The sequence below is a fragment of the Lepisosteus oculatus genome, chromosome 5 (genome assembly GCF_040954835.1).
Source record: "Lepisosteus oculatus isolate fLepOcu1 chromosome 5, fLepOcu1.hap2, whole genome shotgun sequence".
Taxonomy (NCBI): domain Eukaryota; kingdom Metazoa; phylum Chordata; class Actinopteri; order Semionotiformes; family Lepisosteidae; genus Lepisosteus; species Lepisosteus oculatus.
In genome coordinates this window covers 59,436,755-59,454,567 of record NC_090700.1, presented here as the reverse complement: position 1 = coordinate 59,454,567, position 17,813 = coordinate 59,436,755, and the positions used below count along the sequence as shown (strand labels likewise).

Below are 17,813 nucleotides of genomic sequence, written 5' to 3'. Positions count from 1 at the left end.
AATATGGGAACTACCACTCAAGAATCTGTATCAATTGTTAATGCCCTGTTGTTGTCTGCTCTATTAACTAACAAAACAGGACGCTTTTATTTCATCCATTCATTTTTTTAACGGCTTCTTCAAAGCAAAACGTAGATGATCTTGGATTGAACTGTCCAGCCTTAACGTCTACAGTGATTCTTCAGGCTTCAGTGAATGACAGCGGTGGTGAAGTCAAGGCGAACAGCGCCCTCTACTGTATGTATAACATCGCTACAGTTCATTGCTCTTCCCCGGGTCGCTCTGAATTTGCGATGCAACACCTGACCTCTGTTCCACAGCAGCAAATCAATGTAATCTGATTTAAAAAAGTACAATCTGTGCACCATAGTCAAAGGAAATTGACTTAATAAAACCAAAATATGACTGGGTAATACATTAAAACTGTGTGAAGTCTCAGTAAAACAGCTTGCAAAAGAAAGGAGGAAATATGAAATACAAAAATTGCAGTGATTTCTGGGACTCTCATGTGACTAGGAAAAAACCGCTAACATGATTCAGAAAATGTCTCAATACACCTGATCACAGACGTGATCTACAGGAGTACTGCGGAGAGGTGTTCGCATATGAAGGTTAAGCTCCTTTGCTTGAAGCTGGACATTTGTAGGAAAGAAGGTGTATTTGTGTATAGGAATAGCCATTATTTTTTAAACGCTTTTAATCATAACAGCAAAAATACAATACAAACGAGAGCACATATAACATGACTAACACCGTCAGACGTACATATTACAACACAACTTCACTTTATGAAAAAAAAAATCAAACAAGGTAAAGCACAGGTCCGCACAGCTTTCGTGTTCTTACATTTCAATATAACCTTAACATCTGTTTTAAACACTTCAAAAATACCCCCAAGCCTTCTGTAGTACAGGGCTGATCTCGAAACGCGATGAAAATGTGTAACGTTATTGAAATAAGGTACCACACATTTCTACCTCGATGTACATTTCATCCATTTAAACTACTGCTGGTCTAAGATATTACGAGAACATAAGTTATTTCAAAGTGTATTTTATACAGGTGCTCTGAAATACCCAACTGCAATTTATTTAGAAACACAATACTTTTATATCATCACCAAAGAGTAACAAAATATTTCTGGCTATACAAGCACATTCATATTGAACACGGGGTTGCAGAAGTAAATTTACGGCAGCAGATTGGAAGTGTTGACTTGTGCAAGTTCGACTGATCAAATCTAAAAAAAAAATAATAATTTTAAAACACGGCATTACAGCAAGGAAATCGCAGTTTTTTTAAAAAAAAATCTTGATTTTGAGTTCCTACAACAAAACTTGAATTACGTTAAATGCAATAAATACAAATCAAGACCGCAAAAGGCAGTGATGTGTAACAGGGAAATACTGGAAAAACTTAAAACAAGGTGGCCGTGCCTAAAAAAAAACAACAACAACAACAACAACTCTTAAGTTTCTTCCTCAAACAAATCGCACCTACAAACCAGACGTTTCGCCTACAAACCGAAGCGGCCTGCCGCCCTGCTCACTGGTTTTCTCTCATTCGCCGACAGACAAACCAAAAAACAGGGGTGCGCTGTAAAATAACGCGCAGATTTTTCGACCTTTACCTCCAGGACTTTACGCCAAACGAAAATCCGATCAAAACGATCCACTCAAGAATAAGAAATCCATACTAGAACAGTATGTGCTCATTTTTTCTGACAGTTTTTCGCCTTTGGTCCCGGGGGTCTCCCCCACGCCATTACCTTGTCTATAATCTCAACAGCTTCACTGTGCACCACGCGTCTTCCGGGTTTCCGGGGTATTCTGCAAGCACGGCTGCGCCATCAGCGCCAGACCGTACGCCAACCCCTTAGCGGGCCACGGGGGGGAGATGGTAGCGCAGATAGCGCAAGTGCGTTTCAGAAATCTGGGTGCGCCGCGAATCGGCGTAGCTTCCGCGAAAGGGACGCGGGTTTAAGTTACCGCACTAAGGAATCCGGCCCCCTCGGTTTCAGACGTGGCGGCCGGTCTGAGAAACGTAGCTTCACAGTTCTGCCCGCTCGCAGACTTGCCCGGCTGCGGTTCCGAGTTCTGCAGAATCCATTACTGGTTCGTACTCCGTTTTACAGATTACATGCATCGATGAAATTACTTTTTAATCGTCTCCGGTTTGGCTCGTATGTGTTCACTCTGGGTGAATAAATTATGTCAACGGTGACAAATTACAGTAGTAGTAGTAGTATTTCAGCCCAATGCACAAGACATGCACAGGAAATGCAAACTGCATTGAATACATTTTTATTAAATGATATACAGTTTTAGTTTAAATATGACGGTAATTTCGAGTTGATGTTGGAAAAAAACTCGTGCTTTGGGAGATTAACCCAGAAATTTAGGTCCCAAATAAATTAGCACCGTTTTAAAAAGTCGTTATGAATTAGTTACCTTCATTTTCCCGTTCACTACAATCAAGTCAAGGAATGCACTAAATCGTATTTTTAATCCAAAGTAAATGTGCCTATCACGCCTGAGGGGGCAATATTAAAATGTAAAATGGCACGTTCAGTTTAACGAATTTGTGTATTCAAGTAAATACAAGCAGTGTTAATTATGCATTGCAGCCTGTTTATTAACGGTAGAACTTTTAATGATTAAAATTTAAATTTGGTCACTTGTGCTGATTTTATATAACGTAGAGATTCCCATACTGTCGAGTATGCAGTCAGTGGTTGAATACTATTAACAGTTTTAAATAAAGAGACGCCTTTTTCTCTTGGTTTTATTTAAAAGGATGAGAAGCATCCTTTATATTATTCTTATTAGGGTTGGTAGTAGTAATGGTAAGGTTAAGTAGAAAAGATAGGAGGAGCTCTGACTGTGCTTTTGTCTGGTGTTTTAGCTGGACCTTATCTTGGGTACAGCTTTAACATGCTAGAACTTCTAAGTGGAGATGAAAAACGCAAGGGGGACTTTGTAATTAATGATCAGATAATAAGATTTCCTTTTGCTAAAAGGAAGTATGTCAATTTTAGCAGTACACTGCTCTTGGATAAATCAGAGAGAGGTTTAAGTATGGTTTTGCGTCAATTGGGTAGTCGTTATAGATTGGAATTGAGAATTGAGAATACAATAGAATGAGCACACAGCAGTTCAGTGCATCAGCATGGTATTCCTCACTGGGATAAAGCAGTGGGGACCAGCCCTGGTCCTGGAAAGCTGGTTTGTCTGTGCAAGGTGCCTGGAGAGCTGGGGGAAATGTGAAATTAATAATACTAATTCCTTATACTTATATAACACTTTTCTGGACACTCCACTCAGAGAGCGTTACAGGTAACGGGGACTCCCCTCCACCACCACCAGTGTGCAGCTCCACCTGGATGATGTGACGGCAGCCATAGTGCGCCAGAACACTCACCACACATCAGCTCTCAGTGGGGAGGAGAGCAGAGTGATGAAATTCCTGTCCGGTTCAGACAGTTTCCTGCTGGTTTAGTTTAAGAGCCGGGTCAGAATGTTAAGCAGTAGGCACACTAGCCCTTTCCGAGCCAGGACTGAAGAGAGCTGGGAAAAAATATGCAAGTATAGTTTTACAATTATATTAGATTTTCATCTAGTTTTCCTTAAATTGCAAAACCAGTGGACCTTTCTTTCATAGGAAGGCAATAAGTGCCAATGATGTTAGCCAGTGATGAGGCTACCATTTAAATCCTAAATGTAGGATTTAAATCCTAAATGAAAATGTGCCGTACAAGCTATTGAGTAATGCAAGATACATTATTGCATTATACCAAGTAGTATATATCTCTATACTAAACCTCTTCTTTCATGTCTGGGACAAGACAGTTGCAAACAGGACAAAAATAAAAATAAATAAAATTAAATTAAATAAAAATTGTACAGTCAAGAGTATTGTTCAGTGACCCACAAAACCTGAAAAAAAAACCTGTTTTTGAAAGCACCCAAGCGTGGCATGTCTAGTAAAACAAGCCTGCTTTGAACGGGTAGGATAAGCACTTCACAAACTGGATCCAGCACTTAACACGGGGAGCAGTGTCTGGATCCAGCACTTAACGCGGGGAGCAGTGTCTGGATCCAGCACTTAACGCGGGGAGCAGTGTCTGGATCCAGCACTTAACACGGGGAGCAGTGTCTGGATCCAGCACTTAACACGGGGAGCAGTGTCTGGATCCAGCACTTAACACGGGGAGCAGTGTCTGGATCCAGCACTTAACGCGGGGAGCAGTGTCTGGATCCAGCACTTAACACGGGGAGCAGTGTCTGGATCCAGCACTTAACGCGGGGAGCAGTGTCTGGATCCAGCACTTAACGCGGGGAGCAGTGTCTGGATCCAGCACTTAACGCGGGGAGCAGTGTCTGGATCCAGCACTTAACGCGGGGAGCAGTGTCTGGCTTCAGGGCTGCATTTTGTCTCCTGTAGGACAGATCCCGCCCTCTCCCGGCCCCGGCCCCGCAGGACACGAGGATGTGGCGTAGGGCGATGGTGGCAGCGGTGCTGGCGCTGATTGTGGGCATCTGGCACCGCTCCGATCCCGAGCTCCCGGAGCGGGCCGTGCGGTACCTCTCCGCCTCCCTGCGCTCCCTGCAGGGCGGCGCCGGCACCGCGGCCGCCGAGCAGACCATCGCCGCGGCCTGGGAGGCTCTCATCACGTCCCCTGCCAAGCAGTGGAGCCGCGTGGCTGTGGGGTGAGTGGGTGGGTGGGTGGGTGAGTGGGCTGAGATGGAAGGACAGAGTTCACTGTTTTCAGTGAGGTTCTTGATCATAAGCCCGTCGGAAAACTCGGATCATTCCCAGAAAGTGTCGGACACTGACGTTTCCCTGTAGGTTCCACCAAACCACGCCTTCAGCGACTTGGCACGGCATGGATATCTCGCACAGGGCCATAACACATCCTGACACTCCAGATGCTTCATAGTGTTTGTCTGAGCAAAGGAATGTGGTGTCGAAGGAATGGGAGCAGCTGCAAGCAGAATCTCCGGTGTTCACCTTGCGTTTCTACTACACTCATCAGTATCACTCCGAATTCCTGTAGGATGATGAGGGGGTAATACAGTATGAAAGTCTAGCCCCTATATTTTGTACTGCATAGAGATTACATCACTGTTCATTTAGCGACACCTATTAAGAGCAGAGCGCCCTGCGATGGACTGGCATCCTGTCCAGCTCTGGGGTCCCACCTTGTGCCCATGCTTGCCGGGACAGACTCATTAGCTCATTATTGTCTTAAGTGGACCAGCTCTTCAGGTACTTGTACTGCACAGAGACCTAGAAAACCTGCAGGTACACCGGCTCTACAAGACCCCGATAGAAGACCACTGAGTTAAGAGATACTGAGAAGCCCAGGTCAAATGTCTCTTACCTTGCTCTTCCCGTCTGTCTCTTGTCAAGGGTCAATGCCTGTGTAGATGTGGTGGTCTCGGGAGTGGGGCTCCTCCAGGCTCTTGCTGTGGATCCTGGAGCGGGGCAGGATCACGACGTGCTGCGCTCCAAAGAGGACCTGAAGGAGACCTTCATCCACTACATGGAGCAGGGAGCGGCCGCAGAGAGATTTTACAGCGACAAGGAGACCTTCCAGAGGATAGCCCGGGCCGCGGTGGAGTACCCTGGGGCCCAGGTAACTGAGCAGATGTCGCTGCTGCAGGCAGGATTTCAGACAGAACCGGTAACGTTATCTGAATCCCATGGGGGGAATGTTAAAGGATGCCCACTGCGGAGCAGTGTAAAATAATTCTCCAGAAGACTTCCTCAGATTCGCTTTTTCCACAGTTGACGTTTCACACTTCTAAAACACCCAACAGAGGGAAAGCTCAGAGCTGAAGTGTGTTACAAACTGTGCTTTGGGATGACAAGGATTTAAACAGCTGAAATTGCTGTTGCTGTTGATTTCTACAGCTGTCCTATAACCTTCTTGAAACTATGGAATAGTTTGTCCTAAAAGGCTGTTTATTTTACAGGAGGAGTAACCTGGAGATGGTAATTTTTTATCAGTTATAATTCTTTATACATTAATTGCATTGCATGCATCCCCTTCAAGACCCAGGTGATCTCTTTAATTAATATTTCATGTGATGAAGAACTGGATTTTTGTTTTTAACTTGATTATGCATGCTTGATGGCAATTAAAGCTTTTAGAGTTGCATTTCCCCATTACTTGAGCTACATCTTACCATAATGAGTCTTGTGTTTTGTTCCTAATGTAAGTAGTGTCTTTGTTGCTTTTTATAGTTGGAAAATTTAATTTTATAGTCCACTTAGTTTTCTGAGAAAGTCATTTCTCTTTAGTGGTCATACGTGTTCGTGCTGTTTAAACTCTCAGAACTGACATTCACACATGTGCTGCTTTTATACTACCTGCGGTTTCTTGTCAACAATGCATTTAAAACGCATGACAAAGAAGACTGAGACAATTTCTCGTGGTTTTGGACAGACTTGTAGTGTTAAATCTGAAAGTGATTTCATTTTTAGTACCACTTAGGAATGTATTCGCAAATGTTTGAAAACCGGTTTTCGACAACACTTTTAATTTGACTTGGTGTTTGGGTAGATTCAATAGCACACTGCCCGTACAGCTCTTATTTATTTGTGCCCTGATTTCACAGGGGTCCAGGTTTCCTCAGTTGTGGGAATGGTAACATAGTCCTCATCAACGGGAATGTAGGGCCTCAGGAGATGTGATTTTCCCAGGTGCAGGTTGATCTGAGGGAGTTGTGGTCCATTTTGTAATATTGGGCCTGTGGTGGAAAACGAGTCTGGTGAGTTTGCATTGCTAATGTCAATGTATTGAGCATTTCACGGCGTTCCCTGTTTTTTTGCACGCACCCCCTGATTTGAAATCTGTAGTATAATCGCATACCTGTGCGTCTCACAGGCTTAGTTATGCTCTGAGTGAATCTAATGGCTTTACAATGGCAGAGTGGATTCCAACGTGCAAATAAACTATGTGCGAAGACGTTTGAAGGCCAGCATGCATAGGCGTAGGCTGCGAAGGAACAGGTAAAGGTTTATTCCGTGCGGAAAGGAAAAGAATAGAGAAACAACATTTCGGCTGTGGAACTTTTCCTTTCAGCATTTCAGCAACCTGTTCATACACTGGATCTGGTTACACATACACAGACTTGCTGGGCTTACAATAGTCGTTTTATGGATGTACAAGATGATCAATTTTGTGTTTGTTTTTACAGTTTGAAGTGACAATAATACAGAGCACCCTTCTGCTTCTGAAGAGAAATTAATATTCTCCACTATTGGTGCTGGTTTAAATGTGCTGATATAAATAGAACCATTATTTAGCTGCGATCCCCCACCAGGGCAAAATGGAGGAACTTGCAGAATACCGTTTTCTGTAAACACATTTGTATTAACATTGATTGTTCCAAACAATTCTGAGAACAGGTCAAAAATGGCCCATTTCTCCCACCTCACAAATTAAATAAAGCATTTACATATGAGCTATGCGATCATTGCGAGAAGATGTGAATGCAGTACTGCGTTTACTGAAACAGAGATGTTATCCACTGCTGGAGCCATTTAGAGGCATGTCACAGTATGTATCATGGGTTTCACCATTCAGAGCACTTGAAGAAAGCAGAACAAGGGGAATATAAAATGCAATAGAACATACAGACTCAGAGAAACGTTCTTTGATCAGCCAAAAGCCCAAATTGTGCAGGAGTACTGATTTGATAAAGAGCATCTGTTTGAAGTTGAAAGCCACAGAATCCTGCTACAAGAATCTGTGCTGTACCATACCTCTCTAGCATGAGCTGAGCTTTCACATCCTTACATGTTTGTGCAGTGCCCCAGTTACACCTGGCACTGCACTCCCTATACTTCGTTTGCTGTGATTTTCCATGCGTTCATCATGTTGGCTTTCTAGTCCTTGAAAGATTTTGTCCCAGATAAAATCAATCCATTTAAAACTTCCTAGTTCTGCAAAATGTAGCTTTCTTTTTCAGGGCAGTGTTTTGTTCTGGGCGTGTTCACAGTGTCTGACCTCGTTACGTACATAGAGCCACAGTCTTGAAAACATGTGCAACTACGTTGAAGATGGCATTTTTAGAGCTGGTCACCAGTTGATTGCAACAGACGGAGGCTTCTGAATTCAGAACACAACCAGAGCTGTTTAAAATGAGCGTCTTAGTGGATATTCCACACTTAAACTCACACTGTCTTAAAAATAAACCTCAGAACAGAACCTTTTGGTTAGGAAAGCTGTATGACCCATTTGGTAAGTGAATTTCAACTGAGCTGAAGTCATGTATGCTCCATGCAGTGGCTGCAAGGACTATGCAAAACAGACAGGCTCAATTTTAATTCAGTCAAAGCAACTTGATCAGCCATCAGGGTTGTAAATTTCACCACACCTCAGAAATTTAGTGTCCTTTCGCATTATACTATAGGTTTTTTAGTGTGAAGAAGCTGAAATGTGACACAAAAAGCCAGTAAAGTATTAAGGTTACACTTTAATAGTATAGTTTCTCATGCCTATATAAACGCCAAAGAGCTTTATTTATAGGTGATCTACTTCATCCACTAGTGAGGTGCAGCACCCATCTGGGTGATATGCAGCTGTCATGTTAACATTTTTAAAGAGACACCAATGAATGGCACCTGGTGTGAAAATTCTGGGCCAGAGGGAAGAGCACAACAAACCTTAAACAGAAACTTGGTGTTCCTTGGAGGTCTGCCAGCCCAGTAGTGACCAGGCTCAGTCTTGCTCAGCTTCTGAGTGACTGGACAAGATCTGGGCACAAGACAGCAACTGACTGCAATTAAATGTTAGGTATTATGATTAAGATAGTTTTCCACAAAGTGGGCATACTTTATTTTACAAAGCACATGACGTTTAGCAAAATCAACATTTCTGCCTTTCTTTAGTACACGTCCAACTCCTGTTCTCTCTTTCAGCTCTATGTTGGTGGAAATGCTGCTCTTATTGGTCAAAAACTGGCAACACACCCCCACTTGACAGTAAGTGAGCTTCATACTTCAGCTGGCTACTGGGTGAATGTCAAGGCATAAATGAGAAGCAATACCTGAAGCCTAATAAGATTACCAACAAGCTGATTTAGATAAAAATAGCTCTGGTATCTCTTGAAAAGTCTATAATATACCAGGTACTTTCTTGGCATCTCCCAGTAGCGTGTTGTTCTGTAAACCTGAAGATTGTTTTGGTTTTGTTGACCTTCTAGATGAACGTCTCCAGATGCATGTTATACAGAAATTTTAAGTAATACTGAGCAAGATCCTCTTTAAACATAAGCGACACGCAGAGAGCACTACAGTGGAATTAAGGTTTTGCTTAATGAGAAGACTTTTTAATTAACACTCAAGGGCCCAGCTGAATTAAAAGAAAAAAGGTTGTACTAGCTTGTTCCATATTTCCCGAAAGTACGAAAGAAAATGTTAAACTGCTTCGAGGGAAGTGCCTGGGAACAAGAAGCTCCCTGTTCTGTTTGGGGGAAAGCAATGGCTTAAGACACAAAAGGCAAAACCAATAAAGCTCAAAAGAATCAAGTTCAGGTACCTTTGAGTGACCGTGCCCTCTCTGCGTGCCTCCCAGGTGCTGCTGTGTGGCCCCATGGGGCCAAAACTCCACGAGCTGCTGGACGAGCAGATCGTGGTCCCACCAGAGTCCCTCCAGGAGACGGACGAGTTCCACCTCATTCTGGAGTACAAGGCAGGTAATGGTGCCCTCAGGCCTCACGCCGAGTCGCCGTGCCAGTGCCTGTGTAGGGGAGCTGGTGTGGGCACGGTGACGTCGGTGCCCCCCCTGCGCGTAGCAGGGCCCTCAGCCGCCCGAGCTGGGGGAGGCCTCCTTTAGCTCACTGGGCTGGGGGGAGGTCTCCTTCAGCTCACTGGGCTGGCTCCCTGTGGCGTTACGCCGGAGACCCGGGGTCGCGCCCCAGGTGTCGCGGGGTGGAGCGGCGAGGGCACGAGCCCGCGCGGAACCCGGATCCGAACGCTGGATCGCAGCCTGCTTTAGCCCTTTGACACCCTCAATGTGAGAAAAAGACCCGTTTTTCTTGATCTCCGTGACAATTTGTTGTTGAGCTTTTGGTGCTAAAATCAGAAGATCTTCATGTCATTCAATCTCCTAAATTAGTAATGTGCACTGACAGCAAGGGATTGACAATCAGATAACTGCCCACCATGTGTGTGTCAACTTGTGATGGAAACAGTCTTGATGCTTGACTAGAGCTTGGAAGACCATTAAGGCAGACAGGCTGAGCTGCTGTGGGGTCCCAGTGTTGACCTTGTATACCTTGACTGTATGTCTTGTCACTTAAGATTGTGTGTAGCAGTAGCATTAGTTCAACGTCAGTATTTTATTATACCAAAGCTGTAGTTAGGTATACTATTCAGTCCAATCAAACTGGTAGGCGAAAGCTTTATTGATGTAGTAAGCGTAGGTCTAGTCTGAATTATACAATGTCTGGTTTTCGGTCCTACCTTACATTAACCGAGTTCATCTGAACTGCGTTACTGCGTTGCTCGTTTGGGTGCGCCTCTCTGAGAGACCTTGTGATGTGTTTTCTAATAGGGCGGCCTAGATAGATATGAAAGAGAAAAGAACAAGAGTGCACATTAAATTTCACATTCTTGGGCTCCCAGGTGGCTCGTGTGGTGGGAGCTTCTGTCTGGAGGTGTAGGTTGGGTCCTGTTACCTGGAATTGGACAGCTCAGTTCCAGTGTGCCCTGCGGACAGGAGTGGTAGTGGTTGGCTGGTGTGGAGGCTGGAGTTCTGAGAAAACTTCAGTTTACTAAATTGACCAGCTCCCGGTAATCTCCAGTAACACTGCTTTTGTGGCGTTATCAGTGAGAGCTGTGACTGCCCATTCATGGAGAGGAAAGCTGCCGTGTTTCAAAATCGCTGTATGAGAAAAACAGTATAGAAGATCTGATGAGCGTACAATGCATGTTTCAACATTGTATAAATGCTGCCTTTATTTCACTGCAGTCTGTTGTAGGAATTGAAGTGGGGAGTCAGGTCAAAGTCATGGGAAGAAAAAACGGGGAATTAAAAAAACTGGAACAGCTTGACCAGCCACGACTTTGTGCCATCTCATCATTTGTAATGAACAAGAGCCTCCCGATCATCCTTTTATTTCTTAGTGGACTACCCTTGCTGGGTGTCAGTCACAGGGGGAGAGTTTTAGCACGACGGCCTGTTAAGAGTTTTCCCCCCGGTGAAGTGAGCTGGGGGGGCTGGACGCGGGGTCCCGGGGCTGGATGATTTCCGCCCCCCGTTTTCTGGTTCCCAGGAGAGCGGTGGGGTTCCAGCGTGGCCCCGCAGGCGAGCCGCTTCATCTTCTCCCACGACCGGGCCAACGGGGAGATGAGCGCCCTGGAGGTGTTTGTGGCCAGCCTGGAGGACTTCCAGCCCGACCTGGTGGTGCTGTCTGGCCTGCACATGATGGAGGGCCAGGGCCGGCAGCTGTGGGAGCAGCGTCTCCGCGAGGTGAGGAGCTTAGCTCTCAGGCCCCATTCCTCCACTGGGCGCCCACTGGCTTGGAAGTACAGTAGGCGCTGTTCATCGTGGGTGTGGCATCATCATTTCCCTGGTCTCTGGAGGAGCAGCTTGAGTGCAAGCGCAGTGGGCATCACTTCAAATGGTTTTAGGCAACTTTGCACATGCATGGGTAATGCTAGTCCATAAAAAAACCTGAACGGTAAATATTCCTTCATTTATTAATAAGCAGTCTTTTTTATGTGGTGACAGCAAGTGAGAATTTCATTATTTGAATTATTTATAATATTTCTATTACTCCATTTACTTAGGCTGATTTATAAGTCTTCCCCAGCCCACTATATCTGTATAATATTCTCAGTGCTTTTTTTGGTGTACTTCCTTCACAGACTGCTACGATAGCTGCAGTAACCATTTCTTTCAAAGCTTAGATTCCAGGCGAGTACCGATACTGATTTTCCGAGGGGTTTGTAAGATGGCACGGAGGAGTGTAGATTCTTTAATATTGTGCTAATTCATAATATTTCAATTGTATAAGCATGCTTACTTCTAATAAAAGCAGTCTGGATACATTTCCTGCTCTGTTTGCCTGACAGATCTATGGCCAACACCTTGAAATGGAAGTTGTTTTCTCATCACAGGTGTGTTTACTCATGCAACAAAATGCCCCTGTTAACAGAAAGGCAGGTCTGTGTGGACTGAGGTAGTGATCCACACAGAGCAACAGGTGTGCACTTCTGCTATCCATTCACACCTCTTAATGATTGTAAATGGATGCATGTTTAACTCGATCCAAAATACACAGCTGTTTGGCCTTTTACCAGAAGCTGATCATTTGCGCCACTGGTGTAAATGGAAACGTACATAAAGAAAATCCAGACATAAGTAAGCTGCATTATACAGGGGAGTACAGAACCTTGTGAAGATAGCAGACAGCTCTTTCTAGCTACTTTCCAGTGCAAATTGTCCTTCTTGAGTTTCCCCACTTACAATGATACCTTCCATAACTTTGCAGTCTGTTAGCACAGCTTGGCTTTTTCAGTGATGCCTTATTATATCCTAATCAATGATAATTATGAGCCCCCTTTCTTTGCTGATGTTTTCCCTCATAATGACTGTTACTGTACCTCTGGCCCCGTGCATAGCATAGCAGCATCACGTCCTCTGTGGCTGACGGCTTGCATCTTTTGTTTCGCAGGCTGTAGTGGCCATGTCGGACATCCCCAATGAGGTGCCCATTCACTTGGAGCTGGCCAGCATGACGGACAAGGACTACATGAACAGTATAATGCAGGAGGTAAATGTATAAGTTTAACAAAAGCATAGGTTGAGACTGCTTTTTTTTTCTAAATCTTCCTGCACTGTTTTTTAAAGTGGGTTTCATTCCGGTTTCATTATTTCTAGTTTGCTCTTAAGCTAGGTAGCCTTTTGTCTTGAAGTTAGCACCCTCTGGTTTTTCTGAAATATCAGGCCTTTAATTGGAGAATGGCTGATTAATATCCCTTGCTGTTTTAACCCTATCAAATGTTTGATGTTCCAGTTAAATGAACGTGGGGTTTTGCAAAGATTTCCCCTGCCCTTTCTTATATTTTTCACCAGACGTCTGTAAGCATGCATCTGCTTAAACAAATGAAGCGTGCATCGCTCTCTTGACGTTGTCAGATTAGTTCCTGATCCTTTGCGACATTCCAAAGGGATAACCGCTAGTATCGCAGCCTAGAGCGAAGAAGCAATAAAGGATGAATAAAGAAATTTAACAGAGAGTACGTATTCAATACACCGCTTTAAATTATGAAGCTGTGTCAAGAATGTGCTCTGAACAGAGTAAAACACCCCCCTTTTAGTTATTAAATTTGCAGGCCCTTGAGTCTATAGGATGTACCAGTCATGTAGGAAATTAAAAGCTGAATATTTTTCCACAAGACAGATTTTAGTTAAACATGTAAGACTTACGGGGCCATGAGATTATACGGGGCAGATAGAAATCGTGCAATAGACACGCTCCGAGTAACCCTTTTCGAAATACAAAGTATTGTGCTTGCCTGGATAGTCCTTCAGCGTTTCCATCAGCCACCTCCCCGGCGTTCCTCAGCAGACACTGCTCCGCCCTCCCCGCTAGCACGTGCGCTCCCAGCACCCTCCCGGCCTGGCAGACTTGTCGACAGCCCCGGCTGTGCTCTGTTAGCAGGTCCTCCCCATCGTGAACTCCATCGGCCTGAACGAGCAGGAGCTGCTGTTCCTGTCCCAGGCGGGCTCCGGCCCCCACTCGCAGCTGGCGGCGTGGGACGGCGTGCCGGACGTCGGCCGGGTCAGCGACATCCTCCTGTGGGTCCTGACGCAGCGCGGCCGGGCGGACGCCGGCTCGGAGGCCGACCTGACCCGCGTCCACTTCCACACCCTCGCCTACCACATCCTGGCCACCGTGGACGGCTTCTGGGCCAACCAGGTGGCGGCGGTGTCCGCGGGGGCCCGGGTAGCGGGGAGCCAGGCCTGTGGGACGCAGGCCATCGATGCCAGCAGGGTGGTCCTGAAGGCCCCTCTGGAGTTCTACACGTCCCACGCGGAGCCCAGGGAGAGAGTGACTCTCAGCCCCGCCGAGCCTGTGGCCGTGTGGCGCAGGGAGAACGTCTCTTTCCACCTGACCCCCGTGCTGGTCTGCAAGCATCCGCTACGGACCGTGGGCCTCGGCGACGCGATTTCCGCAGAGGGACTCCTGTACTCTGAAATGATCGAGCAGTAGGTGACAGCGGGGGGGCAAAGGCGTCTTGCTCTGTTCAGCAATGTGCAGGCTTTGAGGCAAGAGTTTCTTTTTCAGTGGCGGCTGGGGTGATGTACCAGAAGACGCTTTACCATGAAACTGGTGTCATTGACTGCACTCTTCTGTATGACACAAAAACCTTAATCACAGTGAGCAGATTGTAAGCCATTTTTTATGCTTCTAGGGGTTCTACCATTTACCTCAATTTATTTGTATTACTACAATAATGTCGCGGAATTCATGGGTTAACATTATTTGCCTTATGTGAACACAAATTGACCAGTTTTGAATCCGTAATGTGGAATATCATTGTCCCGGTTGCTGTAGAGTCAGGTCACTTCACCATACTTGGGTTTCAGATGTACTGGGGCGTGTTTGTGCCACTGTTTGTAGACAGTATCGAAAAGAAAACAGGTTTAAAAAACATCCAGTGTATATTGTTGCATCAAATGATGCCCTTGATCTTAAACTTTGTGCCACCTCTCTTTTTACAACCAGGTCAAGTACTTTACAAAATGGTAGACTAACAAAATATTGTCAGGAAAATTAGAGTAAGGCAGTTCACGTATTTTACAGCTATTTTGAACAAACCAATGTGAACAGCATTAATCGAAGGGGTTTCCTGGTTCTGACACTGAAGAAGATGTTTCACTCTAGTGTGCACATTGATGGAGGAGCAAGAAAAGCTTGCATCTTCAAGGGATGCAGTTTTAGTCTTATGAATTAAATCCTGTTGGTTTATCCATTTTCTTCCAGTGAAAGATTGATCTTTTTATGCAGTACCACGACATGCGACATTCACTTGAAAATATTCCTCTTCCTTCTGGTGGGATCTTCGTCACCTTCCTCTGCCACGGACGACTCAGCCACATGTTTAATTAATGGAGCGTGTCATGTAAGGCATTTTAGTCAAGCAAGCTAACCTCCAGATCACAACAAATACTGAATATGCCATCCAGCTGAGTGGTGGATTGATTCCACGAGTTTTAAAGATAATTTTAAATGCATAATTTTGCTGCCTTTACTCAAAACGTACAATTTTTAAATTTAGTTTAAGCTTTAGGCATTTTTTGCACATACTTTACTTTAAGTCTATGTGTAACTGCTAGATTTGCTTAAAAGCCTGAATATGAAATGTTACTTGTTGACTCAACTGTTTGCACTGTATTTTTTGTCTTGGATAGGATTTTCAGAATTTTAGATGCAATTGTTCTAAGTTTGTACCCTGAACACAGGGTAACCATACGTTAAACAATCATTGAAAAATGTACATTTTAACCTGTGCTTCAGTAGGCGGTTTGTAAAAAGAAACGTTATTTTTCTGTCTGATGTATTTATTATATTTCTCTCTGACCACATGACATAGCCGACAGTCTATAAGGCCTGTAAAATCTGTATATTGTGTTATGGCTGATTTATCAATTGTCTTTTTTTAATGGTAAACAATTCTGAGTGTATACCATGAGTAAATCAATGTCAAGATTTAGGTTTTTAAAGATACAAACATTTAAATCTAGCAATAAGCAGAATATGCTAACCTGGAAAATAAAAAAAATAACATTTTAAACATAATTCCACTTATTCCTCAAATCCACTTTATATAATGTTTTGTAGTACATTTTAAGGATTGAATTACCCTCTTGCACCAGCAGAGAGCAGCCTCTCCAGGTCGTAGGTGAAGAACAGTGAGGAAAAGCTGCCCCAACATTCTGTGCCTTACTGGTACTGTGAGTCGAGTGTCTGACAGCACTTTTTGGTTCACTGCAGTTTATCTTAGGAACAGAAATTAGCTGTGGTCAGCAGATGAAAATAAATGTCAGTCACACCGTTTTTCATTTTAGGCATTTTAGGCAGAACTCAGTCTGTACAAATCAAGCGTTACTCAGGCCGTTTGGAATTTAAACCTGGAAAAGAGAAAATGCAGTAAGGACTGCCACTTTTCAGAAAATTGGTGTCCTTCCATTTCCATAAGGTTTCTTTTGTTACCAGTAAGAAACTGACACAAACAGCAACCGCATCTACTGGTGTTACTGTCATCTGTTATTGATAATACAATTTTTTAAATGCCTCCAATCTTCTTTGTTAGCAAGGATACAGACATTTGTATTCACAGTATTCCAAACATGCTACTAGTGTTACCTTGTGTATATACATCTAAGGGTGAAGGTAAAAACTGCAAAATATTGCCTATGCAAACTGATACTTGTGGTATGTAATGCCTCCATTGAGTTGAAAAGAGAAATACAATACAAGAAATTTGTAGACTAAGTCCAGTGATGACATATTCCATTTGGATCATTGTCAACAATGTGTAGAATATTGTTAAGTCATAAGCTGAATATCTTATTGTCATTGATACATTTTTTCTTTCCTGCCTTTTGGAATGAATTATTGCTTATGGCATTTGAGGACGTACCTGAATTTCCTTGTGATGAAAGGCACTGAGGAAGTGTTATGGTTAAACATCTCAATATAAAACATTATTTTTTAAATAGATGTACTGTATATATTGTAAAGAATGTTTCTACAGCAGTCAAACTTTGAAAATGTGAGAATTGTTGATTTTGAAGTTGGGATACTTATGTCTGGTTAAGAATGTCTTATATTTAAAACAAAGGCATTTCTGGCTTTATAGAAGACTTTTTAAGAGTAATTTTGGAAGGGGCCAACTCCGGAATCTGAGGGAATAATTCTAACACCTTTCCAAAAACTGCTACACCACTGCTAAATGTCGGTGTATTGGAAACAGAATGGTAAACCATGCTAAACATTGGAGTACTGTTCATATTCATTCAGAATGTACAAACCTTTCTTGTTCCTGTTCCTAGAGGTGAAATTTCGATTTAAGAGAGGATGTTACTAATTGTACACTTTAGATAAACATTACCTGTGTGTTGTGCACATGGAGATTCCAACTGATGTCTTTTTCTTTTCAAAAAAGATATACAACTTGGCTTTGCTATCGTTTGGAATTACATTTCAAATTCTCTCAAGGGATGTTAAAATGTTATTCTTGTTTTCAACATTATCAAGTGTGTCATCAATAAGGATTCGGTAACTGAAAAGGCTTCTGTATCAATCGGTTGTCCTTTCTACAGGTTTATATATTGAATGGAACAACTTGAACCCTTTTAACATATTTTAGAGTGGTGTTTTTATATATATATATACACACACAAACAAGTGTGCTTGTGAAACCTGTTTCTTTTAAACAAAAATAAAGCCTTTTTGTTGTCCTTCGAAATAAAGTTGTTGCCTAATTTCTGATTTCTTTTCATTTAGGTTTCATTTGATTGAACAACAAAGAGTAACAAGTGTTGCATGTAATTAGATTTTTTAGCAATGTAATGCTAAATGCTTTCTGTACAGGCCACGTTTTCAGACTTGCGATCAATCCAACAGTCCAGAACAGATAAATTGCCAAGAACTAGTAAATGAAATATGAGAAAACAGGCTACATAAAATAAGAAAATGAATAAAGAGTAGAATACTCCACTAAATATTGCCTCTGCAAGTAGTGTTCACATTAGGTAAACTACTAGCTTCTCAGTTCCAGGGTAT

At 43.4% G+C, this 17,813-nt stretch overlaps 1 protein-coding gene and 1 long non-coding RNA gene across 4 annotated transcripts; one reads left to right on the top strand and one right to left on the bottom strand.

Moving 5' to 3' along the window:
* Positions 1-679: 679 nt before the first annotated feature.
* Positions 680-1,791, bottom strand: LOC107076966 (uncharacterized). Its single transcript, XR_001478088.2, has 2 exons — positions 1,497-1,791; positions 680-1,240 (listed from the first exon to the last, which is right to left on the bottom strand). It is a non-coding gene; the product is annotated as an uncharacterized lncRNA (long non-coding RNA).
* Positions 1,792-1,943: 152 nt separating this feature from the next.
* Positions 1,944-17,500, top strand: adpgk (ADP-dependent glucokinase). Of its 3 annotated transcripts, none has more exons than XM_069190752.1 (8): positions 1,944-2,114; positions 4,449-4,709; positions 5,413-5,638; positions 8,932-8,994; positions 9,587-9,707; positions 11,289-11,485; positions 12,693-12,791; positions 13,680-17,500. In XM_069190752.1, the coding sequence occupies exons 2-8, from the start codon at positions 4,489-4,491 to the stop codon at positions 14,232-14,234; spliced, it is 1,482 nt and encodes a 493-aa protein (XP_069046853.1). In that variant the 5' UTR covers positions 1,944-2,114; positions 4,449-4,488; the 3' UTR covers positions 14,235-17,500. The 3 variants fall into 3 exon arrangements, with proteins under 3 accessions (XP_069046853.1, XP_069046854.1, XP_006629127.1); XM_069190753.1 differs by having other exon boundaries at positions 1,945-2,114; positions 4,444-4,709; positions 13,683-17,500; XM_006629064.3 differs by having other exon boundaries at positions 1,945-2,114; positions 4,444-4,709.
* Positions 17,501-17,813: the final 313 nt, after the last annotated feature.